Here is a 23154-nt window from a genome sequence, read left to right on the forward strand (position 1 = left end):
GGGGGGGGGGGGATGACTGCTTAGTCAAGTTTCAACACCTCAGGCATTGCCTGGCACTGGCACTCAGGCATGCATGATTCCCTCTTTGGGAAGTAAGTAGTAGCATCGTGGACCCGACCATGGACCCGTGACTGAGTGCTCCCTCCTTGTGTCGACATCTTCTCTACCTTCTCTAACTTATCGTTTAATCTACTACTGGGCACCGCCTCGAGTACAATGGCTTAATGTGCCTCAAGTTTAGCCAACCAGGAACAAATCGGACCAGCCACAACCCCTCCTCATCTCGCGTGCTATTTCGAGACCACGCACTTGTTATCGCCACCGCAGTCAACATGCATTAGTCGACATGGCAGGAGCACCGGCGCTGGCTCCGTCACTCTTAGCCTCCGGCTACATGACTAGCATTTCAAGCTATCAGGCGAGACACCCCTGGCGGCCCGTTGTCTAGAAACCTGCAGGGGTGGTTCACGCTCAGCCCCATCGTCACTGAACAGCCACACAACCTTGGGGAGGATGAGGGGGTGCTCCGGGTGCCAGAATTCGCTGAATCTGGATTCAACGAATATATAAGCTCGTCATTGTGTTGTGTCGTGGGTCGGTATTTCAACTCTCACCAGCGCTAACAGCAACACCAAACAGCAATTCCCCACTAGAGATGTCTCGGTATCCAGCAACGTCGGATCATCTTTCCGATATCCTGGATCTTCATCCCGATACAGAGAGACGGTGTGCGGGGTATGCGCCCTCACAAGGTCGACGCTGTCACAACCCCATAAATGCCGCAAACCGAACTTCGGCCGTGCATCTACTTGATGAAGGCAGTCGAAGAATGAAAAGGGGCGAAGACCTCAGCGACCTCCTGATAGATCTGGCGTCGCTTGTTCTCTGTCGTCATGTTCATCAGAAAGGTCAGCGGAGTCAGGTCCCTGGGCTTGTCAAGAAGTGGCAGGGTCGAATCCTGGGTGTCACTGAGAATCTAGATAACGTGGAAACTATTTATGGTGGACGGGAGGTGAAGCATGTGGACATTCGCGGAGAGACAAATGAACTGGAGACATCGAGGAGAGTGGAAAGATTCTCATTGTCTTCAAGACTTCAGCCTAGCTGGCATGGGAACCTGCTTCTCCAAGTTGATGTGGAGGCTTCAAGATCCAGCAAGCTCGAGGTCGATCGGCGGGCTCGGCCGTCTGGCTCAAATCAGGGTAATACTCGTAGGGCAAGGGTGTCATCGGCCGGAGTGTCTGGCGCTATCACCACAACCTCTTCACAGCATGCAGCGTCAATCACTGAACAGCCTAGGTCATTCACTGCTCCTGCACCGACCCTTCGTGCTTCTACTCCATCCTCACCTTCAAGCTCTTCCCCATCAAGGCCTTCAAGGCCATCACCTCTGACTCTTTCAACTTCGAATTCTTCACCTACTACTTCCGCCCCGATGGTCAATCCTCGTGCTACTATCGCTCCAGCTTCTAGCTCTCGCGCTCCAGTGACTACATCGATGTCAACTTCTACCTCGACTTCCACGTCCACTTCAACTTCCATCGCCTCGCCTACAAGCGCCAGATCAAGTCCAAGTTGTGCCACCACCTCTATCTCTGCGGCTTCTTCTCGCGTGCCAGTTCGTTCACGCTCGGACACCACCTCCACTACCACTACTGTCACCATCACAGGCGTTACCTTGAGCAGGACTATCACACCATCGAACTCCAGCTCCGCAAGTACTGCTGCCCCCACAACCTCCGCCTCGTCTCCAAGAGATCCTGTGAACAATGTTGAGCCAGAGGCCTCAGCTTCAGATCCTACAAGTGCTGCTGCGCGTCCCAGAGCAGCCTCGATTACTGCTTCTTCAACCTCAGTTCCTACTGCTTTAGCCTCTACAACGACCGCTAGGATGACTTCTGAAGCCTCTTCTACGTCTGATCCTACATATGCCCCCACAGCTACTCCTACAGACACAATCCAAACAGCAAACCCAACCGCAAACGCCACTCCCGAACCAACCACAACCACATCTCAACCTGAAACCTCATCTTCTGCCGTCGCCTTACAACCTCCCCACTCTTCCTCCTCAACATTCTCATCAACACCAACCGTCTTATCCCCTCCTCCATTCGTTCCAAACACCCCTTACACTCCGACCCGCCAACCCATCACAGGTGACTGCTCCATCTGCTACGAGCCCCTCCTTCCCGACTCTCCTTTCACGACCCCCCGTCAGGCAGCTCGAGACCTCTCTATCGTCTACTGCAAGCAGCAGTGTGGCACGAACTTCCACTTCAGCTGCCTGTTCACATGGAAGAAGTCGGCGTCGCAGATGAACCGGGAGCCGACTTGTCCTATGTGTCGCGCCGCCTGGCCCTGATCCTCTCCCACCAAACAGTACTTGGGTAAATGCAATATTCGGTTTTTTTTATGAATTTGACTGGATTTCACGATTGCGGAGTATGGTCTAGGGTGTTTACCTGGTATTTGGTCTTGAATGAAGGGTTTATTGGCCATTAATTGTTATTATGGTTATTATTACAAGCACGAATGAATGAACTAATGCCTGTTGAATACTTCTTTCCAGCGGTGGGTACAAGTATAGAATCCATTCCGTAAGCTCTATCTATTGCAATTCGCCTAATTTGCATACCCTGTGACCAGCTCAGCTTAATTTGAGCCTCAGGCAGTTATTACTTTGGAAGAGATAGGCCCAGTATCAGTCGTACACTTACATAGATCTGAGATAAAAAGCCTAGTTCTACAAGAGAACACGTTCTTAAAAGCTTGTTAGAAAAGAAAAAAGAAAAAAACTCTAACATTCTGAAAATACAATGTAATATAATAGCTAACACAGCTAGACAAAATCCCAATCTCTCGAAAAGCGGAATAATCAAAACTTCAAAACTTTAGAAGGAAACGTCACCAATCATCGGTGTCAAAGGTGCGTGCGTGTATCCAACATCACCATCACACACATACTTACTCATCAACCCTAGGCCCCAGCCAGGTAGCCCCGCCCCAGTGGAGTAGAGCAGTGGGTTGGGCTCAATTCTTCGACAGCAAAGACCTTGTAAAGAACTTCCCGTTCCAGTAATCCTGCGAGTAACTCCCATCTGCCTTCGCGGGGAAAGCGGCAGCGGGCTTCCTCTGGTCCACATCCATCGGGTACCCGGCCAGCGCGGAGGGGCTGATCGTCTCCCCGGGAGGGGGGCTATACGGGGCCCGTTCGAGATTGGTGGTCTGCACGACGGGGGGAGTGACAGGGGGGTAGACGGGGCCTGGCTCTAGCCCCGTGCTGTTCTGGGACGCCGCTGCGGAGTGCTCCTGCTCCTGCAGCCTCTGGAGCTGCTGCTGCTGCATATTCTGGAACTCTTGCTCTTGCAGCTGGTGCATGATTGCGTGATGCTGCTGCTGCTGCTGGATCGATTCCTGGACGCGCCAGTGATGCGCCGTGGTGGCGGCTGACTCCGGCTGCGCCCATCGCGGCTGCTGTTGCTGCTGCTGGTGGTTGCTGTTGTAGATGCGGCGAACGCGCATGGGGCTGTTGTTGCGTCGGGCTTGGTACGCTCTGCCGCCACCCCCTCCGCGACGGGCGGGCCGGCGCCGCTCGTGGCGGGCGACGTGGTTGTTGTTCTCGCGGTAGCCGGTGAAGGATGGCCCCGTGAAGGTTTGGGGGGGCTGTTGGGGCCGGAAACCCGCGGCCTGGGGCTGGGCCTGGGGCTGTGCCTGGGGTTGGGGAGGGAAGCTCCCGTACAGAGGTTGTGGGTATCGAGGTGCTGTTGGGGTGATGGGGTGGTAGGTGGGCGGCAGCAGGCCAGGGTTTGGGGCCTGGCCGTGCATCACCATCCCCGGGGCGGGTGGGAAGTAGGGCGTGAAGCCTGTCTGAGGAAAATCTTCGAGCCGGGCGGTGATTTTGAGTGAAGGCACTCCTCCAGGGTTCTCGAATGTGGGTTGGATGGTGATTCCGCTGCTGGGATGCTGGTAGCCAGGCTGAGGATTACCGTTCCAGTCCGGGGTGAGCCCCGTCATCGTCCCTTGGGGTCTGTTGTAGAAGGCCCGGGGTGCCGTGGGAATGCTCTGTCCCTGCGGACTAGCCGGCACTGGGGTAGGAGCTGGGGCGGTGATACCAGAGCTGGAGCCGGGGCCAGTCACAGCAGGGTAGAGCCGGCTCTCCTTGGGAGGGATGAAGCCGGTCCCTGCGAATCCATCCGATGCGAAAAAGTCAACCGGAGAGGCCGCCTTCTGGCGCGAAAGGTCTTCCCCGAAGCCCGGCGACGGAGTCACAGTAGGGACCCGATCCATAGCAGGTGCTCCCAGATTGGCCTGGTCCAGGGCTGGTAGCTTTCTTTTCACAAAATCTCGCCCAACATTGGATTGATTCAACGCCTCGAGCTTGTCATCGGCGAGCCGCTCGTTCTCGCCCCGGAAGACAGATTCGAAGAGGGCTTCAGTCGACGACTTCGTCTGGCTGAAGAAGCCTGGGTAGCTCGAGTTACTGGAACCACTGGTAGTAGGTCTGGAACTGTCGAGCAGGAGCGGCGGCTGGGCCAGCAGCGACTCGTCCGACAGCTGCGATATGACAATGCAATCGTCCTCGTCATCCTCGTCCATGGTGCTGCTACTCTCGCTGCTGCTGTAGCAGTCGAAGCCCGGCTCGACATCGGGGTGGTATCCGTCGTCGCTGTCTTCGCTAAGAGACGTGCGCGCCGAGTGGAAACTTCGGAAAGAGCCCGACTGGGTGGATCTCTGGCTGCTTGCTGGCTTTGAGGATGCGGTCTCCGCGAGACTGATCGCTTCCACGGATGGAACGCCGGTGGAGAGACCGGAGGAGTTGGCAGCCGAAGCGCGCGCCACGTACTCATCCACATACTCCTTGAGAAGCGGGATAGCCTGCACTTGGGGGTGAATGGCGCAGGAGCCAGAGGGTCGCTGATCAGCAGCGCCAGCCTCAACGCACTCCGCACACATCCCCCAGAGGTCTCCCTTCACGGGATCGTATGAGTTCTGGAATTCGTGGCCGGTGCAATCGCCAGCGCGCAAGCCATTGACCATCTCCTGGCAGATGTCAATGCTGCAGCATGCGATGTGCTTGCAGACCTGGTAGTGGGAATACTTGTGGAAACACATGGTGACTAGCACTGACTGTTGTGTCGACACAAGATGATTTTGAGAGCGTTGTGTGTTGTATAGGTCGAAGCTGTGAGGTTGGATCGAAGCTGTGAGGTTAGATCGTCACAAATGCGCAAAGATGTCAGATTTCACTTTCCAGCAATTTCCAACAGACTTGGGAGTTGTAGAAAAATGAACATCACGGCTTCACAGCGAGCATACGCCCGTTATTTATATCGCATGAGTTGTGGTGGAAAGTCGCAGCAGGAAGACAATGCGATTCTCTCTTTCACAGAGCATCTTTTTGTCAAAGAAAGGCATTCTGAAGATCCCCATCAACCACCTAGGCCTCCCTTCTTTATGCGCTCTCCAAGGAGGGAACAAGGAAGGGGGGGATTGAGGTTCACAATGGGGTGGGTGTATGTGAAAGGGGAAGCATAAAGAAAAAAAAAATGTCCCTCCTCAAGCCCGCCCGCCCCGTCCGTCACTCCTCATCCATTGACAGGTCGATCAGGTATCGCACTCCAGAGTCCAGCAGCCACCAGGAAGCCAGCTCATGAAAGAACCGCCAGACGGGATTCCTCAAAGGCATTTTCTCCTGCAGCGACGTTCCGTCCGCCTTGGTGATCCACAGCACACACTCACTGGCGAAGACCACCTCCTTGGCTTCGTCCCAGAACCGCAGCAGCAGCCGGCCCTCGACCTCCCCGCCGTGAGGGGAGCAGATCTCGAACTCGACGCTGGTCGGGCGACGCTCGGCCACGCGGTAGATGCCGCAGACGATGTCACCGCGCTGGAAGTCCAGGCGGCGGATGCGGGACGGCTTGAAGGTTGCGCGGGATCCCGAGCCGCTGAGGATCCAGAGCATATAGGCTTGGGGGAAGTAGGCGAAGGCAGACATGTTGCGGCGGAGGAGGATGTTAAGGAGGTCGGAGGGTTGGAGGGTCGTGGGGAGAAGCTGGCGCGGAACGCGACGAGTGACCTTCTCGTACAGACAGTCGTGATTAGACTTGAAGATGTCGGACGGGATCGTGGTCATAGAGTTGAGGGTCGAAGGAGAGTTCGAAAGGTTAGACAGCTTGCCTCGAAAGTGCTCATGCTCCAGGCCATTTCTGAGAGATCGATGGAGCAGGTACAAGTAGGCGAATGTGCTTGTCGACACAGCGAGAATCCAGGTTGTGAGCGACATTTTGACCATGCTTCCACTCCACTGCTCAGAGTTGAGCTGAGGCTCAAGCTCATATTTAAATGGTTTGGTTCAAGGGTGGGGATTCTGATAATAAGGCTGAGCTGGGCTGAGGGAATGCAGTGGGAGAGAATGGGCCCCAAGCGAGTACGAGTTCCAGATTTGGTGCTGGCACGAATCAATCTGGCACCGCATGCAGAGTTGAGTTTCATCTGATTCATCATCGGCCTGTCCGATTTTCCATGTAGCTGCTGCTTAGACTTTCATCCCGCCGTCGCAGTCCAAACAGTGCCTTACGAGGTGAAAGAAGTGGCTAGTTACTTGCGGCTCCTTCTACAGATATTGTGGCTATACTCCAGACACAGCCGATTTCACAGCCTATTTCCCCCTTTGCGTTTGATCACGTTTCATCCATTAGTTAGATCATATATCTCCTTGACACGTACTCCGTATACTTTAGATCATTCTCCTGCCCACATAAAATAGAAGAAGAAAAGTCGCTTGCACGTCATCGCCCATCTAATCACTCCTCCATTCAACCCTCCCCTCCATGAATCCATCACTCGACGACACAGCCTCCCCTATCCCCTGACTAACCACCAACACAACAAAGCGGGTATCCTTGGTGGATAACTCAAAAGCAAGCAGTAATAGAAATTAGAGAAATAATATAGTAGAAAGAACGGCCTTGGAAGAAAGGTACTGTTGTCACGGTCCTCCATCGCTTAGACCCATTGGTGACGCCACGGTCGGATCGAGGAGGCTTCACGCGACATCGTAGGATTGCTTCTCTGCTTTCCGTTTCATCCATCGGCGGTAGATTAACAGAGCGATGATTCCGACGGCGACAATGAAGACGATACAGAAGACCAGAACCACACCGGGGTTTCTGCTGGCCCAATTGCTTCGCTTGATGAGCTGGTGGTGTCGTTGTGCAGCGGTGGACACGAGGGCGTCGATGGCAGCCATTGTCTGTCAGGGTTAGCACTCGGTTGATGTTCGTGTATACCTTTGAGGCAGATACTCACGTCGTACGGGGAAATAGGAACGGGGATCACGACAGACAGACGATACAGACCGCAGCTCTCCAACAGATCACCACAGCACGGCAGGGCAGGAGCAGGTGAGAATTCGCGAAGGGATGGAGAGCGACAAGAAAAGAACCTAGGAAGTCTGACCCGTTGGCAGACTTGACTTGCGCACCATCGGGAGCAGCGGAAAGAAAGTCATGACTCCAAGATCGCAATGACGTGGTGGAGAGCACATGCATGCAACGTTGGACGGGTTTGGCGTCTGGCAGCCGGGGATAACCCACGAAGCTTATTTTGGGTCTGACAGGAGCAGGGAGGGGAGGTGTAAGGGTCATATACTCCCCCGATCCGGGTAGTAGTAATGGATGAGGAGGTATCATTCGATCGAATGGGCACGGCAGCCTGTAGTGTCAAAAATCCTCGCGTGCGTGACGAGTGTAGCCCCGGCTGTCGCTCCTGCTGTCTCGGTGAGATGTCTCACTCTTGAGAGCTGTAGATTTGCATTGTATCATATTGGAGATGTGTTGAGACACCTTAGAATGAGTTCAAGAGACGATTCCCGAGTGCTGACATCAAGCGATGTGGAGAGTATGGAAGATCCGCTCATCCCGTTGGCGTCACCACTCCTGCATTTCCGTGGTTCCATTCCCTGTCCCGTTGTGCTTCCGATTCGTGCCCATCTGTGGTGAAGAGTGAACGATGAAGACGTTAATCTGGTGATTGGATGGGGTTGGTTGAGCATACTAGCTACTAGGTAGAGAGGGGGTGTGTCATCCACTCCACGGTCGCATTTCGATCAGTCAACATCCTAGTATGCGCAAGTCAGCAGACCATGAGATGCGTTGACCAACAATTTCATCTGAGCTCTCAGCCTTGAGATCGTCTTTGAGTAGAGGCATTGGCTTTAATATAGATGAAATCCAAAACTCGACACCAATAAACACAATTGCACAAGAAGAAAGGACTAAGCAACTACGGGAGACCGACCGACCGACCGACCGACCGACCGACCATAAACCCACCCCCACCCAACCTACAACCCCGCAACAGCAGCCGGCAACCCCTCCATCCCCTCCAGAAACGCATCAAACTCGCCCTTCACCATCTCCATATCCTCATCCACATCATCCGTCCACCGATGCACGTAGACCGTCCGCATGCCCACCTTCTGCGCGCCCCTCAAATCATACGCATGCGCCGCGACCAACACCACCTCCTCAGGCCGCAGCTGCACCAGCTCCAGTCCCCGTCGATACGCCTCCGCCCGCGGCTTGTAGACCCCCAGCAACTGGCTGGAGAAGAGCATATCGAAGCGCAACCCGGACGAGCGCGTCAGGTCCAGCTGAAGCCGCGTGGTGCCGTTGGCGTGCACGAAGACCTCGAGGCCGAGTTCGTCGCGGAGCCGCTGGATCGCCGTCGACACCTCGGGCCACGCGGGCTGGCGGTGCCAGGCTTGGATTAAATGGGTTGTCGTGTACGGGTCTGACAATTCTTCGAGGTGGGCCTTGTATTCGGGGCTGCTGCTGCTGCTGCTGCTGCGGTCGAGAACGACACCAAGCGCCCGGCGAAGGGTCAGGTCGATGTCCTCGGGCGCTAGGTGGTCGCGCACGCGCTGCTCGTTCTCGAGGAAGTATTGCCGGCGCCAGTCGAGGGCGAGCTGCGAGGCGGCGGGCGCGGGGATGGAGGCCGGCATCGCCCGGACGACGCTGCTGTGCCAGTCGAGACAGGTGCCCATGAAGTCGAAGAAGACGGCTTTGATCTTGGTGGGTGCGGTCATGGTGGGCGGTGGCTGGGTATGCTATGTTAGTTTGCTTGGGGTGCGTTCAGTAGTTTAAAAGCTGCGTTCGAGAGAGATTTGGTATGCCCTTCGAAGCTATCATCTAAGCCTTACAAGGCACTCGGTGAGTGGATGGGAATTTGAGAGCATGACGCATTTATAATCAACAAGGGGGTTTGTTGTCGAAGTTGCCGCTAGTCTGTTAATTTAGATTATGGCAGTGCTTGATGTTGCAGACCGCTCAGACCATGGGGGAGCCAGTGATCGCCCATCGTCAGCACGCCATGGGCTGCAGGATCCTTGGACGCTGAGGGATCTCAGCCTGAGGCTCAGAGCCACATATCGTGAAGGCATTACTTCGATCAGCAGGTCACCGAACTGTTCCTTGAAGCGATTATCTTTCTTCGGCAAGAAGTTGGTTTTCATGTCACGGCAATAAGTTATACAAAGGGCAGCACAATCGTCGCAGGGAACAAGCAAGCAGGCCGGAAACAACATGGCCTCGCTTCTGTGAGCATTTCTCGGGGTATATCAACATTCAGGCACACCAAAACAAGCAATAATCATTCCCAAACATAAACCACCCCAACGTCAATCTTAGCGCACTCAGTTGTGTTGATGCACATCCGTCCGTCCGCTGTTGTGCCAGGTCGCCAGCAATGCACCACATTTTCCACAGTAGTGGTGCACATCCTTGAGCGACGACATCAGATAGGGAATGCAGCCCAAGCAGCAGCAGATGCAAGTCACTGCGGCCCATGCACTGCGGAAGGTTAGTATATACCCCTGTGCTACTTCCACCACGGCATCTTACTGTGTAGTATTGCCCGCCTCCGCTACCACTCGCGTCATCTCACGGCTGCCGCAACTTGGACAGTCCACGGGCGCTGGGCCACGTTGAAGCGCATGCAGGGGTGTCGCATTATTGTACCCGCTCGTGTGGTGTGTCTGCGTCCCCGCGTAGAAGTTCTGCGACGAGGGCTCGTGGGGCTGAGGTGGAGGAGTGATCGTTTCCATCGGGGGCTGCGCATATGCCGGAGGTGGATGGTTGATGCTCGGTTGGTTGGTCTCTTGCAAGTTCTCGTATGTGGGAACTGGAGCTGAAGCTGAAGCTGTTAGCTGGGCTGAATCCAAGAGCTAGGTGGACATACCAGGGGTGGCTTTCTCGGCCATGTTGAAGGGGATAATTGAGCTCGAACTTTGATGCTTTCACCACTGAGAACAGATTGGACTCGCTCGAGTTCGACAATAGAAAATGTGCTAGAGAGTATTATAAAAACATCGCTCGAGAACGAGCCTGCTCCCGTTGTTCTTCTGTCCATTCTTATACTCTGGTCCAACGCTGGGTGCGAGGTCCAGGCAGAGCATTTGTGGTAAGCCAACAGCAGCTTGGAATGATCTTCGCGAAACAGTGGGCGCAGTGCTGGGCTTGTTGGTCCAAGCCATCAGACGTCGTGTAAGGCATCGAGACTTGCTTCCATTGGCAGACCTATGATACCGACAAGTTCATTGGATGCAATACGAGGCTCCGCGCTGCATTGACCAGGGGAATTGACGACGGCAGCGAGATGCTTCGCTATTGGGTGCCATGCGTGTGTCAGCCTTGCGTGTATGCGTCGGATGCTAATTACAACATACGAGCAGACTTTGCCAATGATGGTCGATGTAGATCTGGACGGAGACTTCGTATCATAACTTGCGGAGTCGTCTGACATGTCGATTGCCCTTTGTTTGGGAGGAGCGGATGCTTTGCCGACATCACAATTGACAGGACAGCCCCATTCAAAGACTGTAGACCTTGGTTATTATGCGAAGGGGTTAGGTTCGTGTTGAATGATTTGAACCCCTTCTATGAAGGAACAACTCCATGGTCTGGTACAGACATACGAACCTGCCTCTTTTGCGCTTGTGGGAGTCCAGTTACCAGCATCAGGACTGATAAGCCCCTTATCCTGCTGTGCGAGAGCCCGGCACAGAAAAACAAAAAGAAGAATAAATGCTGCGTCAGCGGGGAGTCGAACCCCGATCTATTGCTTGGAAGGCAACAATGCTAACCGCTACACCACTAACGCTCTTGCTTGAAAGATAACCAAACCAGCCAGCCTAAGAGAGCAATGACGCAATCTCATATGTCACAACGTCCGCCTCGATGTTGAGCTTCTATAACAACATATTTGTGTTGAAGCCTCTTAGTCGACTCCGGTTCACCATTGAAAGAAAAAAGATATCTCATTGTGTGCCAACTGAGGCATTACGGTGTCTATGTTTAACCGTGTCAAGGCCCAAGGAGATGCCTCCTGCATTGCCAATATATATTATATTCACCCGCAGCTGATTGTCCATGATAAGCCGAGTCAACGCCACCCTGTATACACAATAGTAAGACCCATACACCCCCCAATCAAGGATACCTCCCCGCGGACCCCAGCATATCAATACACCGCTCGACGGCCTTCTGCATCTCCGCGGTAGCCTCCTCAATGACCGCCGTCAAGGGCGCACTGCCAGCCTTCTCCGCCTGCACGCGCACATACTCATTGTTCAACACCTTATTGATATTCACCTTACTGACCCCGCAACCGATGCACCTCCGGAAGATCTCCTCGGTGAACGGATCGGCGCCATGCAGCACCAGCCGCGTGCCGTGGGGCTCCACCGTCTCCTGGATCCTCTGGAGGCGATCATACTCCAGCACGACGCCACGGGGCCCATAGCTGCCGTGCACGTTGCCGAACGCGGGGGCCAGCCAATCGATGCCCGTGTCCACGAACTCCAGACTCTCCTCGGGGGTCGTCAGCAGGCCCTCCAGGTCCGCCGTGTCGGAGACCCCATCCTCGCCGCCCTCGATGCGGCCCGGCTCGGCCTCCGTGGCGATGCCCCGCGCGTGGCAGTACGCCACCAGCTCGCGCGTCAGCGAAAGGTTCTCCGCCCTCGAGTAGTGCGACATGTCGATCATGATGCTGTCGAACCCGCCCATGTCGGCCGCCCGGCGGATGATCGCCGGCGACTGCGCGTGGTCCAGGTGCACCGTGACGGGGACGCAGGCGCCCCGCGCGGCCTCGGCCGCCGCGTGCACGAGGATCGCCCCCGCGTAGTCGATGGCCCAGGGGAAGAGCAGGATCATGGCCGGCGAGCGCTTCGCTTCCGCGGCGCGCACGGTCGCCAGGATGCCTTCCACGTTGTAGCAGCACATGGCGGGGATGCCGTAGTGGTTGGCGGCGGCGTGGTCGAGGAGGGGGATGGCGCGGTTTTCGGTTAGAGGAGGCATCTTGGTGTTAGGTTGGGAGGAGGGGGGATTGGATGGAGTTGGGGGTGTTGATGGGTGGGGACAAGCGGTGTTTGTGTGGTGTTGTCATGCTTTATAGGGAGGGGAAGTGAGGTATATGGGATGACTGTCGGAGTATACTTCACCTTTTCTCTCTGTTTACCATCTGATTACCCCCGCGGAGGGGGCTCCGAGGCCGGAGTTGCTCCGATCTGATGTCATTTGCTTACTGCGAGGGGTAGATTGTATAACCACAGACTGTCATAGATGGTAATATTGGATGCAGGAACCGATATCTTACCTCCAATTACCACTCATACTGTACCACCAAGGAAGATGAGATCCAAGAAATCTATCCAAATAGAGACAAATGTTGATATTTCTGGCTCTTGACTAACTACCTAATCAGTAATCACAACTTCCCCCTCCAGCCTCCGCCCTCATACAAACCCACGACACTGGTACTACTCGACCCCCCCAGCCCAGCCCTCTTAGCCATCAACAAGACCCCCAACGCCGCATTCCCCAAATGCAACGGACAATGCAAGTCCCTGGCCCTCTGAACCACCCTCTCCAACCGCTGCACGAGAGCATCCACCGTCTCCGCCCCGACCGGCGCCTTCTCACCGACCCTGCCCTCAATCATCTCCAACCCTCGGGAGACAAACACCTTACTCCCGCCGGCTGCATCACTCACCAGCTCATAGAACTGCGCCGAATCCACGCCCAAAAACCGGGCAAACGAGGTCGCCTCCGCGGCCGCCACCAGATTCACCGCGGCCATCAGATCGAGCACCAGCTGCGTCCGCTCCTCCTGCTCCTCCGCGCTCAACGCAGACGCATCAACCTCCGCCACGGGCCCCGCAAAATACTGCCTGACCAGCGCCGCATCATCCTTGGCCCCGTCCCCCTGCAGCAGCGCCGACAGATAGATCTGCTCCGCCGTCGCACAAAGCGGTGTCGGGAAGTGATGTTTCCTCGCCGAGGTCGTGATGATCCCCTACCCATATACAGCAGTCAGCAACCGTCAACCTACTATCACCCTCACCCCTACCACCCCCAAAAATAAGGGCAAAAACATACCGCATCCTTTAAAATAATAGTCACCGCACTAACCCCGGGACTCCAAACCCCTTCACCCCCCAGAATCCTGGGCGACCGATTCTCATGCATCCAGGTCCACGCCTCCCCAGAAACAATCCTCTCCGCCGTGCGCGCCGCATCCAACCCCAACCGCGCCGCCAGACCGTGCGCTTCGCTCGCGCCCAGGATATGGATCGCCGCGAGCACCTGATGCACCATCTTCATGTTACTGCCGGCGCCGATCCCGCCGGGCACCAGGTAAAGCTTGCGGGGGGCGCTGAGCGCCTCCAGCACCGGGGTGGCGGCCTCCAACGCGGCGGGGCTCCCGCCGGCCATGATGGAGAGGGTGCCGGCTGCGGCGCGCAGGGCGCCGCCGGAGACGGGGGCGTCAACCACCAAGATATCGGGGCGGGTGGTGTGGATGGTTTGGGCGAGGGATTGGGCGGTTGTGGCCGGGATGGTGGACATTAGGATTAGGGTGGCGGATTTGGGGAGGGCTTTTTTTGTAGCTGGTTAGATTGGTGTAGCTGGTTTTTGGGTTTGGGGGAGGGGTTTGAGGGTGAGAACAGTGGGAAAAGGGAGGGGACATGGGGTAAGTACACTGCACAATGCCCTCGTTTCCGAAGAGCACGCTCTGGACTTGCGGCGCGGAGGCCACCATACACACGTAGATGGATTTGTCTTGGGCGGAGGCGCGCAGCGAGGCAGCCCCAATGCCCCCCGCGGCTTGGAAGCGGTAGATCGAGGCGGGGAAGACGTCGTAGCCGTGGACGGGGTAGCCTTCGTGGACCAGGTGCGTGGCCATGCCGAAGCCCATGGCGCCGAGGCCGACGAAGCCAATGGCTGGTTTGGTCATTCTGGCGGCAGATACAAAGGTGAGAAAACAAAGAAGAAAAGAAAATTCGACTCTGTAATATGGTATGATGTGTTGCGCTGCGTTGCGTTGCGACTTTTACTTATAAGAGGGAGAGTTGATGTCGCATGGAAGTCCGAGGAGGGGTCGGAGATGAGCCGATCAGATAATGCGGGGATGACATCAAAAGGGATGTGTGCAATTCCCTCCGAGTCTATCGTGCCGATACCCCTCCGATACTAGACGGACAGGGCCGAACTGCCAAGGTTGGGTTTCTTGAACGGTCTATTATAGCTTTATCCTAGAGACTTGCATAAGCCTTACCCACCCACGCATCTATGACACAACGAGCGACGGACTGAGGCTGACAGACACCTTTTCGGTCCAGGAGGAAGAGTCACACATTGCAAACCTATGCAGCAATCTTCGCCAGCATCTTTTCGCGCAGTCCCCAGCCCAACGACATTGCAGCCCCCGGTCCAAACGCCGCCGTCGTGGCTGCCATTCCCATAATCACCTTCCACCACGACAGCGGGTATCGTGCCGTTTCAGCTCCCAATACTTCAACCCCAGCCAGACGAATCCACTTGCCATAACGAGACTCTCATCATATTTCATGAACCGTGCAATTCCCTCTGCAAAGCTACCGACAGGCAAGGTATAATCCCATAGTCCAGGTAGAATGACACCGGCCATGGACGAGCCCGCTGGGAGCGAACGGCGAGCATACGTAAAACTGAGCCCTGAAATGACGGCAAAGGACATATAAATGCCACGAATGTATCGCAGGGTCTTTCTCGAGCTACGCTTGGCTTCGACAGTTTCTTGTTCCTTGGATAACTTCTTGACTGGTTCGGAGGCCACTTTGTCCATAAGACGAAAAGGAGCTTGGAGGAGTGGAACCACCACCGGGAATAGCTGCCAGATAGCGTTGAAATACCGGCAATTTTGTAATTCCCGAGGAAGAAAATTCCCGAGCGTCGGGAGGTAGTATGCCGTGAGCATAGTAGGCAGGAAGGTCGTCAGCATATCTGATCTGACTTCATGGCGACGGTGAACAAGCTTGCTCAAAGGTGTTCGTAGGTGCTCGATTATGTAGTAAATTGGAGCAATCTGATCCCTCTCAGTTGGAATGCTGCTCCCATGGTGATCGGACTGTAAGTTCAGATGATCAGTGGGTTCTGTATCGGACTGATCCCAGGCCACTCACAAAAGTATCTCCACCCAAGAGTGGGCTCTTCGGCCGCTTTCCAGAAGCCAGATGCCGTAGATCGGACCAAGGTCCGCCATGAACGACATCTGCGCGTGTGACAAAACATCGGATCCACTGATAGATGGCATAAAACAGGTCACCAGTGCCCCAAAAGTCTTATCCAACAACGGAACATTGTAAAGAGGCTCGGTCAGCCTCAGAACTTCCCCACTGCTCGCAGTCCAACTGCCGGACTGAAGGAGCGATCCTATCAAAGGACGGAGTCCTGCAAGCACAGAGTCCATCGAGACATTGGCATAGGCGTAGCATGCCAGAAGCGGGGTGCAAGCCAGTGCTCTTTTCGCAAGCGAGCCCGTCTCAATTTCTTTGGTGTCTTTCAAACAGGGCATGGCGCAAATGTATGCTTTTCCTGGCAATGGAAGCAAGATCTCTTCTTCGTCTTCCCATGCCAATGAAGTGGTGAAGGATGTTTGATGACTGACATTGGACTTGGGTCAGGAAATTGGGGCCCCGAGATTTTATAGCAACCAACGACCACCAACTTGACCTTGAACCGGACCACTCAATTCTATGTTGCCTTGTCAAGAGGGTTCGTAGTCGGGTAGGCTACATAATTGATCATCCTAGTTGCTACCGTAATAGTTCTTGCCGGCTTGTGATCTGAAGTGCTGATCAGTCTTGGCCATGATAACAGAATCTCTCATTAGTCGTTAAACCTTGACCATTCCCCGACAAAAGAGGTACTGCTGGGAATAAGAAAGATGCCGTACAGCTGACCCGGGATGTTTGCGCGAACTCCGGGATCTCCATGCGTTTGATAGATTGATCGACTCCATCGCGGCAAGCCCGCAGCTAATTTGCAAGAAGTTTTCGGACTCGTCTCAAGATGTATCTTATACCATTCGAGGGTGTCATATGGACATTTGTCTTGATACATGCAAGACCTCACTTGTCTGATGGTTGGGCTCTGCTGTTTGAGTTGATGACTTTCCTTGAATCATATGTCGACCGCACCGAGGTCGAACCTAGCACCTGCATGATACCATGTCTGGCGTTCTCCCTGTGCAAGTAGCCGTCCTCTGCATGGAGTACAAATCCGTGTCTGCGCATGTCAATCCAGCCGCATATTTTATTATGCTGCCATGATCCTCTCCTCAAACTTCCACAAGATTTCAGAGATCCGTCAATGCATAATGTAGAATATATATATGAAATTCCATTGGTAGAACTGACCACCGCGGCTAAGAAAATCAACATTCACAATTTACACCTATTGAAACATCCGACATGAGACCTCGAAAACGGAGGGAATAGAGCGCGAGCGAAAAGGAACTGGAAGAAAGAGAAGAAAAGGTGAAGAGAGGAAGGAATTGAAATAACACACGACTTAGGACAGAAAGGGAAAGAAGAAATCAAGCAGTTCTTTTCTTTTGTTCTTGGTCGCTTTCCTAGTGAGCAGCCATCATCTTCTTGATCTCGGCAATTGCCCGAGCAGGGTTCAGACCCTTGGGGCAAGTCCGAGAGCAGTTGAGAATGGTGTGGCAACGGTAGACGCTCATGCTGTTGTCCAAAGCGGCCTTACGCTCAGCGGTCTTCTCGTCACGGGAATCGGCCATCCAACGGTAGGACTGCATCAGGATGGCGGGACCGAGGTACTCCTCGCTGTTCCACCAGTAAGAGGGGCAAGAGGTCGAGCAGCAGGCGCACAGAATACATTCGTAGAGACCGTCGAGCTTCTTACGCTCCTCCGGGCTTTGGCGGTACTCAAGACCCTGCGTTCACCATGTTAGTACCAGTTCGCCCCATTCGATGCGACAAGTACTTACATCCTCGGTAGGAGTATCACGCTGAAGGTAGGGCTTGATGGACTTGTATTGCTTGTAGAAGTAGGTCAAATCGGGGACCAAGTCCTTGACGACGTAGGTGTGAGGCAACGGGTAGATGCGAGAATCCTTGGCAGTGTCGGTGGGAATGCGGCCTGCATATGAACAATCAGCGACTCGGATTCACACAATTGCGGTTGCGGAAAGAATCAGAACATACACAAGCAAGCGAGAGTGTTGACACCATCAATGTTCATCGCACAGCTACCGCAGATACCCTCTCTGCAACTTCTCCGGAAAGTCAGGGTGGGGTCGATCTCGTTCTTGATACGGATGAGCGCATCGAGCATCATGGGACCGGTCTTGTTCAAATCCAACTCATAGGTCTGCATCTGGGGCTTCTCGGAGGGAGTATCGGGGTTCCAGCGGTAGACCTGGAACTTCTTGATGCGAGGCTGCTCGGAGGGGGTGGGTTCCTGCACGGTCGACGTCTTAGACTCGGGGGTGACACTGGTAGTGGCATGGCCGGTTGCGCTCACCTGGGCCACGGGATCAACGGTCGCATAAGAGCGGGCGAAGACAGCTGGGCGGAAGAGGGGCTTGGAAGCCGCGAAAAGGCGCGAAGTCGAGCGGAGGGCAGACATGGTGGGCGATCCTTCAATTTCAAACCGGAGGGATGGAAGATAGGGAGGCGAAAAATGGGATAGACCCTGAGGGCACTGAGGCGAAAGGAGAAATAGACGGTGAGACGTCAACTGGATGTTGCGAAGCGGAGAGGAGAGAGGTCCGTAGAAAGGCAGCCAGCCAGCGGCAATGACAAGGCAACGACCAAGAGAGGCACGAGGTGGATTGAAGTCGAAGTCGATCGATGCTGGCGATGTTTTGTCGCCTTTGGAATCGGAAGGTAACCTCGGGTCTGACGGCCGGCAATTGGCTGACTCAGCAAATCAGAACCAATCAGGCAAAGGCTAATTGCAAGCGTCGGGGATACACGGCGAGGCTCTACAGTGCGGCTAGACTTAAGGGAATGTATTGCCCTGTGACGGCGAGTGAGGATGTGCGTGGTCCAATTCTTCTCATATGAAAAGCGAAGAGGCCGACCTAGAAGCACTAATCACCATTCTAGTCTTTACATCTTTTTACTCCCCCGCATCATAGCCATCCCCAGCTCCCGTCGCGCAAGGGCAGGCTTTTTACTAGTTATGTAATCCGCTTTCCGCCGCCTGCACTGTCCAGTCTGTCCCAAAGGAGGAACGGAGCCGAAAGCTTTTGCCGCCCTTGGTGTCATGTGATGTGGTATGTCATTCAGGCATCAACACTTACCCGCTAGGCTATAAGGCATCACAATCGGTCTCAGGCACCAAGGCATTAAGGCGGGAGCAACGAGGCAATAACAGGTCAGCAGTCTTTTGTGGGAGTTAACTTATCCAGCTGAGCCCCGCGGGCGGAACTTGGGAGGAACTTGAAATGTAAGACATCGTCCACAAATGCCGACACCAAGCTTCTTGACACCGTCACTATTTTTACCCAACCAGCGATAAAGGCTTTATTAAAAAGACATCACATTGCATTAGTCGGCAGTCATCTGCCGTCCATTACCGCTGCCATTGCCCAGTCTGAGGATGATGAGTTTAATTGATTGATTGTTGGCTTTGGGCTTCATGTCCAAGTTGTGCTGGCAAGATGGGATTAACCCAGCTCCTCAATCTTATGGATCCAAGTCGCAGTCTGATCTATCTGTTCCCTATACCTACCGAGATCACTTGCGTAGGACAACATCAAGCGGATTGAATCCTTAAATAATGTTCTTGGCTTAATTTAAGATGCCATTTCATGCCGCGAGATCCGATTAAGGACCTCATCTTATGCGTCGTATTCGGACATCTCGAATCTTCCCCTTTTTCCTTCTCTCCTCGCATTCGACATGGTCAGTCGGTGGAAATGGGCGTGGTCACTATCACATTAGCTGGGCTTGGTATGGAGCATACCATCTCGACATTTGCCAATACTTGAGCGATATGGAAGCACAAGTACCTTGTTCCTCACCATCAAGACACTGCAGATGCATATCATTGCCCGAATCGGAGGCGATATGAGCAGTCTGCTCCTCTGCCATAAAGCGGGAAGGGACCAAGTAAATTGCACTAAGAAGCCGGTCTCCTATAACTGCCATTTTATAGTTGTGACTGACGAACAAAACAGTCAGCCAATATCGCAGCTACGCCACTCTCTTGCGGGCCCAGATGCTAGATTGCAACATTCAGGAATCAATCGCTGCATAAGGATTGCGGAAAAGTTGCTGCATCTGGTCAAGGGCGCTGGCGGGAAATGAAAACAACTGAATATTCCACCCCTCTTCATCGCTCGTCCAGATACCGAGTAGCATTGCCCATGCTTAAGGCCGGAACCCGATGGTTCTACAGCCCTTAATCCACCGGCTGTTCTCTGTTATATGAGCCTCTACGCCCGAGATGGTAATTCGACCGACCGTTGCTGGACGACAGAGATAAAATGTCTTTCATTGGTAGGCTTATCGCACGTACAATCCGGCCTCACCACGCCGTACATATCTCATCACCACATTGCAAGAAGCTTAAACTGCTAAGGCTTTTGGTCTCAGATTAAGACTTCACCTCCATTAGTTTATTTCCGCTGGCGTCCTGCAGCTAAATTTGAATGTAAGACACAGGTGGACGTCATCCCCATTCTTCGTCAAGGACCGGATCCTCTTGGAAGACTTGGGAGGTTATTTCAAGTGGAGACTCTTGTCCTCAATGGCACCAGTCAGAGACGCTGATGGGATCACATTGCCCTCCCTTACCAAGGTGGCCATAATATCCGATTGATGGAGACATACTTCGTGTTCTGGAAGCGCTCGGAGCTACCCTTCTGGGAGTGAAAACGGGGTGCTGGCTTGCCGGCGCAATAAATCTTACGTTTCTTTTGGGTTCTTTTTGTTTTGGACTTCTGGTCCCGCGATGTGGTGGGTCGGAAAAAAGGCCCACTTGCCTGTTGGCTGTGGACCGGCGGTTCAGCGTTCCTGACACTATGCAGATACGATCTAAAGATTCTTTTTCCGCAGTCACCAGCCATACTCTGCGAGGAACATGGGGAACAACCCTGCAACCGTTTAATAGGAAGTCACAACAAGATCTGAGACTCCTTGATGGGTGAGACCGTGAGATACGGAAGGTTTCCGGCCCGGCTCCGTGTTACAAAGCCCTAACCCCCCCGGCCGGTGCCCTAGTCGAGGTTCCATCATTCTCAACATCCTCATCTTTCTGCAGTCCTGCAGTCGTCTGGCCTCGTCTGGCCATCAATATCACGGATCCCCAGCCAAGACGGAAGAATTACTCTGTCTACGTGTACTGGTGAGGTCCGACCTCCGGCCTTTGCCACGGCGTGATTTTTACTTTAGACTACAGGGACTAAATAGCAGCGGCGTGATAATCATGAAACATCGTAAATCACCCGGGATGCTCCACAGTCTAACGCCTCTATCGCGCCAGTTCCCATCTGCTACCGGCCGCCCCTTGACAGTGGATCGCCGTGGTCATGGGCTATGAACCAGGAGGTTCTCTCCGTGGTGATGGACAAACCATGTGGCTGCTGCTGCTTATCATTTCCCATTTTGAATCAGCCCACGGTCTGGTTCGTTCAACCTTTCCAAAACTCCATGATTTCCTTGCAAGGCCTCGGTCACTCCTCCGGCGCCAAGTCTGGGACTGATCACGAAGAATTGACGCATTTGTGCAAGAGTCCTTAGCTCCTAATCAAAAATGGACTTGGTCGTTTCACCTCGATCACCCGTTCAATTTCATTCGATATCTTGACTCTGCTCCATCAGATTGGAGATGGTGGCTTTCTCCTCATGATTCCCGGAATTCCAGCTATATAAGTCCTCTGGAGCATCCCTCCTCCATCAGGTTTCTTTTCTCTCTCATTCCACTCTTTCCCTCTTTCTCTCCCTCTTTCACTTCAGTCCTTCTTTCTCAGTCTTTCCTTTTTTTCTATTCAGATAGCTGGTTCTCTATCTCTGTTCTCTGTCATTCCAATCCAACATGAAGTACACTGCTATCTTCAGCGCTGCTGTCGCTGGACTTGTCGGCTCCGCCGCTGCTGTTGGAGTCTCCGGCTCTGCCGAGGGTTTCGCCAAGGGCGTTACCGGAGGAGGTTCCGCTACTCCCGTGTATCCCTCCACCACTGACGAGCTGGTCTCTTACCTCGGTGACAGCGAGGCCCGCGTCATCATTCTCGAGAAGACGTTCGACTTCACCGGCACTGAGGGTACCACTACATCCACTGGATGTGCCCCTTGGGGAACGGCAAGTGCGTGTCAGGTGGCTATTAACCAGAACGACTGGTGCACGAACTACGAGCCTGATGCTCCCTCCGTCTCCGTGAGCTAGTAAGTGATTTTGCTCTAGCCACCATCAATTTATCTTGATAGAGCATCGTTCTGACACTTGTACCCTTCTAGCGACAACGCTGGTGTTCTCGGTATTACTGTTGGCTCCAACAAGTCTATCGTTGGTGTCGGTAGCACTGGTATCATCAAGGGCAAGGGTCTCCGTCTTGTCAGCGGTACTGAGAACGTTATCATCCAGTACGTCTCCAATCATACGATTTTGAGATAGGCGGTCCCCTCTAACAATGCATCTCAGGAACATCGCCATCACCGACATTAACGAAAAGTACGTCTGGGGTGGTGATGCTATCACTCTTGACGATGTCGATATGGTCTGGATCGATCACGTGACCACCGCTCGCATTGGCCGCCAGCACATCGTCCTTGGAACTGATGCCGACAACCGTGTCTCTATCACCAACAACTACATCGACGGTTTGACTGACTACTCTGCTACCTGTGACGGCTACACATACTGGGGCATTTATCTCGATGGATCCAGCGACATGGTCACCCTGAAGGGCAACTATATCTACCACACTAGCGGTCGTTCCCCCAAGGTTGGAGGAAACACCCTCGTCCACGCCGTACGTCACTCCAACCCTCCTCCCTCTCGACAATCACTAGCATAATCTCGGTGATCTGTAGAGCTTGTGGCTAACCAATGACAGGTCAACAACTACTGGTACGACAACACCGGCCACGCCTTCGAGGTCATGTCCGGTGCCTACATCCTTGCTGAGGGCAACGTCTTCCAGAACGTTGACACCATTGTCGAGACCCCCGTCGACGGCCAGATGTTCTCTGTCCCCTCCACCTCCTCCGGATCTTCCTGCACTGCCTCCCTTGGCCGTGCCTGTGTCATCAACGGTTTCGGCAGCTCTGGCACTCTCGACGAGACCGACACTGCCTTCCTCACCAACTTCGCCGGCAAGAACATTGCCACTGCTTCCGCTTACACCTCCGTCGCCTCCAGCGTTACCGCCAACGCTGGTCAGGGCAAGCTGTAAAGGAGAAGGTAGCTTGGTTTCTCTTCTTGCTATAGTGATATTGGGATGGTGCTTAGGGGCTGAAACAGTAGCAGCTGACGACGCTGCTCCGGGGAAACGTTTACCTTTCGTGTAATTAATTCTCTTCATACAGGAGACTCGAATTCTGGCTCTACGTTAGGATTTGAATCGACGATCTAATCCACTTCTTGAAGGATGTTACGTTACGCCTTGCTATATGTAGTTTGCTAGTAAACGTAGACCTATAACTAATAACAGTAGTCCTAGAAAGTAAAGACATTGATCGATTTATTGAGACTCGAAGAAGAGCATTTACTGTGGAGGACTAGAAAGGGCCTTGCCTGCTAGGGCTACGCTTCTTGTTGGCAGCCCTAAGCCCTCGACAGCCAGGCTGCTCAGCCCATATTGCTA

At 53.9% G+C, this 23154-nt stretch overlaps 12 protein-coding genes and 1 non-coding gene across 13 annotated transcripts; 2 read left to right on the forward strand and 11 right to left on the reverse strand.

The window, feature by feature from the left end:
* Window positions 1–655: 655 nt before the first annotated feature.
* On the forward strand, window positions 656–2362 carry BO95DRAFT_437092 (uncharacterized protein; the record flags this gene model as incomplete). Its single annotated transcript, XM_025585261.1, has 1 exon — window positions 656–2362. The coding sequence occupies one exon, from the start codon at window positions 656–658 to the stop codon at window positions 2360–2362; it is 1707 nt and encodes a 568-aa protein (XP_025436475.1).
* Window positions 2363–2849: 487 nt separating this feature from the next.
* BO95DRAFT_486575 (uncharacterized protein) lies at window positions 2850–5572 on the reverse strand. Its single transcript, XM_025590461.1, has one exon. It carries the CDS (start codon window positions 5110–5112, stop codon window positions 3031–3033), a length of 2082 nt encoding a protein of 693 aa, XP_025436476.1. The 5' UTR covers window positions 5113–5572; the 3' UTR covers window positions 2850–3030.
* A 6-nt stretch (window positions 5573–5578) lies between these two features.
* On the reverse strand, window positions 5579–6283 carry BO95DRAFT_469216 (uncharacterized protein; the record flags this gene model as incomplete). The annotated part of the gene is made up of 1 exon (XM_025589429.1): window positions 5579–6283. The coding sequence occupies one exon, from the start codon at window positions 6281–6283 to the stop codon at window positions 5579–5581; it is 705 nt and encodes a 234-aa protein (XP_025436477.1).
* Window positions 6284–7045: 762 nt separating this feature from the next.
* BO95DRAFT_376721 (uncharacterized protein) lies at window positions 7046–7249 on the reverse strand (the record flags this gene model as incomplete). The annotated part of the gene is made up of 1 exon (XM_025583221.1): window positions 7046–7249. The coding sequence occupies one exon, from the start codon at window positions 7247–7249 to the stop codon at window positions 7046–7048; it is 204 nt and encodes a 67-aa protein (XP_025436478.1).
* Window positions 7250–7948: 699 nt separating this feature from the next.
* Window positions 7949–9195, reverse strand: BO95DRAFT_33322 (HAD-like protein). Its single transcript, XM_025581918.1, has 3 exons — window positions 8163–9195; window positions 8056–8088; window positions 7949–7991 (listed from the first exon to the last, which is right to left on the reverse strand). Exon 1 carries the CDS (start codon window positions 9086–9088, stop codon window positions 8345–8347), a length of 744 nt encoding a protein of 247 aa, XP_025436479.1. The 5' UTR covers window positions 9089–9195; the 3' UTR covers window positions 7949–7991; window positions 8056–8088; window positions 8163–8344.
* A 421-nt stretch (window positions 9196–9616) lies between these two features.
* BO95DRAFT_33320 (LITAF-like zinc ribbon domain-containing protein) lies at window positions 9617–10362 on the reverse strand. The gene is made up of 2 exons (XM_025581917.1): window positions 9903–10362; window positions 9617–9851 (listed from the first exon to the last, which is right to left on the reverse strand). Exons 1-2 carry the CDS (start codon window positions 10103–10105, stop codon window positions 9695–9697), a joined length of 360 nt encoding a protein of 119 aa, XP_025436480.1. The 5' UTR covers window positions 10106–10362; the 3' UTR covers window positions 9617–9694.
* Window positions 10363–11088: 726 nt separating this feature from the next.
* BO95DRAFT_t306 lies at window positions 11089–11160 on the reverse strand. The gene has a single exon. It is a non-coding gene; the product is annotated as a tRNA-Gly (tRNA).
* Window positions 11161–11394: 234 nt separating this feature from the next.
* BO95DRAFT_448320 (class II fructose-bisphosphate aldolase) lies at window positions 11395–12395 on the reverse strand. The gene has a single exon (XM_025587821.1). It carries the CDS (start codon window positions 12354–12356, stop codon window positions 11490–11492), a length of 867 nt encoding a protein of 288 aa, XP_025436481.1. The 5' UTR covers window positions 12357–12395; the 3' UTR covers window positions 11395–11489.
* Window positions 12396–12718: 323 nt separating this feature from the next.
* Window positions 12719–14410, reverse strand: BO95DRAFT_477553 (oxidoreductase). Its single transcript, XM_025589990.1, has 3 exons — window positions 14037–14410; window positions 13437–13933; window positions 12719–13353 (listed from the first exon to the last, which is right to left on the reverse strand). Exons 1-3 carry the CDS (start codon window positions 14290–14292, stop codon window positions 12766–12768), a joined length of 1341 nt encoding a protein of 446 aa, XP_025436482.1. The 5' UTR covers window positions 14293–14410; the 3' UTR covers window positions 12719–12765.
* Window positions 14411–14515: 105 nt separating this feature from the next.
* On the reverse strand, window positions 14516–15816 carry BO95DRAFT_448322 (uncharacterized protein). The gene has a single exon (XM_025587822.1). The coding sequence runs from the start codon at window positions 15316–15318 to the stop codon at window positions 14803–14805; it is 516 nt and encodes a 171-aa protein (XP_025436483.1). The 5' UTR covers window positions 15319–15816; the 3' UTR covers window positions 14516–14802.
* BO95DRAFT_33463 (uncharacterized protein) lies at window positions 15407–16169 on the reverse strand. Its single transcript, XM_025581928.1, has one exon. The coding sequence runs from the start codon at window positions 15889–15891 to the stop codon at window positions 15496–15498; it is 396 nt and encodes a 131-aa protein (XP_025436484.1). The 5' UTR covers window positions 15892–16169; the 3' UTR covers window positions 15407–15495.
* A 685-nt stretch (window positions 16170–16854) lies between these two features.
* Window positions 16855–18241, reverse strand: sdh2 (succinate dehydrogenase iron-sulfur protein subunit SDH2). Its single transcript, XM_025581927.1, has 4 exons — window positions 17865–18241; window positions 17546–17801; window positions 17329–17480; window positions 16855–17274 (listed from the first exon to the last, which is right to left on the reverse strand). Exons 1-4 carry the CDS (start codon window positions 17967–17969, stop codon window positions 16951–16953), a joined length of 837 nt encoding a protein of 278 aa, XP_025436485.1. The 5' UTR covers window positions 17970–18241; the 3' UTR covers window positions 16855–16950.
* A 3145-nt stretch (window positions 18242–21386) lies between these two features.
* On the forward strand, window positions 21387–22743 carry BO95DRAFT_469223 (polysaccharide lyase family 1 protein; the record flags this gene model as incomplete). Its single annotated transcript, XM_025589430.1, has 4 exons — window positions 21387–21733; window positions 21806–21931; window positions 21990–22320; window positions 22405–22743. 4 exons carry the CDS (start codon window positions 21387–21389, stop codon window positions 22741–22743), a joined length of 1143 nt encoding a protein of 380 aa, XP_025436486.1.
* Between the last annotated feature and the right edge of the window lie 411 nt (window positions 22744–23154).

Source organism: Aspergillus brunneoviolaceus, assembly GCF_003184695.1.
Source record: "Aspergillus brunneoviolaceus CBS 621.78 unplaced genomic scaffold BO95scaffold_115, whole genome shotgun sequence".
Taxonomy (NCBI): domain Eukaryota; kingdom Fungi; phylum Ascomycota; class Eurotiomycetes; order Eurotiales; family Aspergillaceae; genus Aspergillus; species Aspergillus brunneoviolaceus.

Coding starts and splice junctions, on each gene's coding strand:
- BO95DRAFT_486575 (XM_025590461.1), bottom strand. CDS start 5,112: ATGTGTTTCCACAAGTATTCCCACTACCAGGTCTGCAAGCACATCGCA.
- BO95DRAFT_477553 (XM_025589990.1), bottom strand. CDS start 14,292: ATGACCAAACCAGCCATTGGCTTCGTCGGCCTCGGCGCCATGGGCTTC. Junction 13,934..14,036: donor AAACGAGGGCATTGTGCAGT/GTACTTACCCCA, acceptor CTACAAAAAAAG/CCCTCCCCAAATCCGCCACC. Junction 13,354..13,436: donor CTATTATTTTAAAGGATGCG/GTATGTTTTTGC, acceptor GTATATGGGTAG/GGGATCATCACGACCTCGGC.
- sdh2 (XM_025581927.1), bottom strand. CDS start 17,969: ATGTCTGCCCTCCGCTCGACTTCGCGCCTTTTCGCGGCTTCCAAGCCC. Junction 17,481..17,545: donor CAACACTCTCGCTTGCTTGT/GTATGTTCTGAT, acceptor GTTCATATGCAG/GCCGCATTCCCACCGACACT. Junction 17,275..17,328: donor GTGATACTCCTACCGAGGAT/GTAAGTACTTGT, acceptor TGGTGAACGCAG/GGTCTTGAGTACCGCCAAAG.
- BO95DRAFT_33320 (XM_025581917.1), bottom strand. CDS start 10,105: ATGGAAACGATCACTCCTCCACCTCAGCCCCACGAGCCCTCGTCGCAG. Junction 9,852..9,902: donor GAGGCGGGCAATACTACACA/GTAAGATGCCGT, acceptor AACCTTCCGCAG/TGCATGGGCCGCAGTGACTT.
- BO95DRAFT_448322 (XM_025587822.1), bottom strand. CDS start 15,318: ATGCTGACGACCTTCCTGCCTACTATGCTCACGGCATACTACCTCCCG.
- BO95DRAFT_448320 (XM_025587821.1), bottom strand. CDS start 12,356: ATGCCTCCTCTAACCGAAAACCGCGCCATCCCCCTCCTCGACCACGCC.
- BO95DRAFT_33322 (XM_025581918.1), bottom strand. CDS start 9,088: ATGACCGCACCCACCAAGATCAAAGCCGTCTTCTTCGACTTCATGGGC.
- BO95DRAFT_33463 (XM_025581928.1), bottom strand. CDS start 15,891: ATGCCCTGTTTGAAAGACACCAAAGAAATTGAGACGGGCTCGCTTGCG.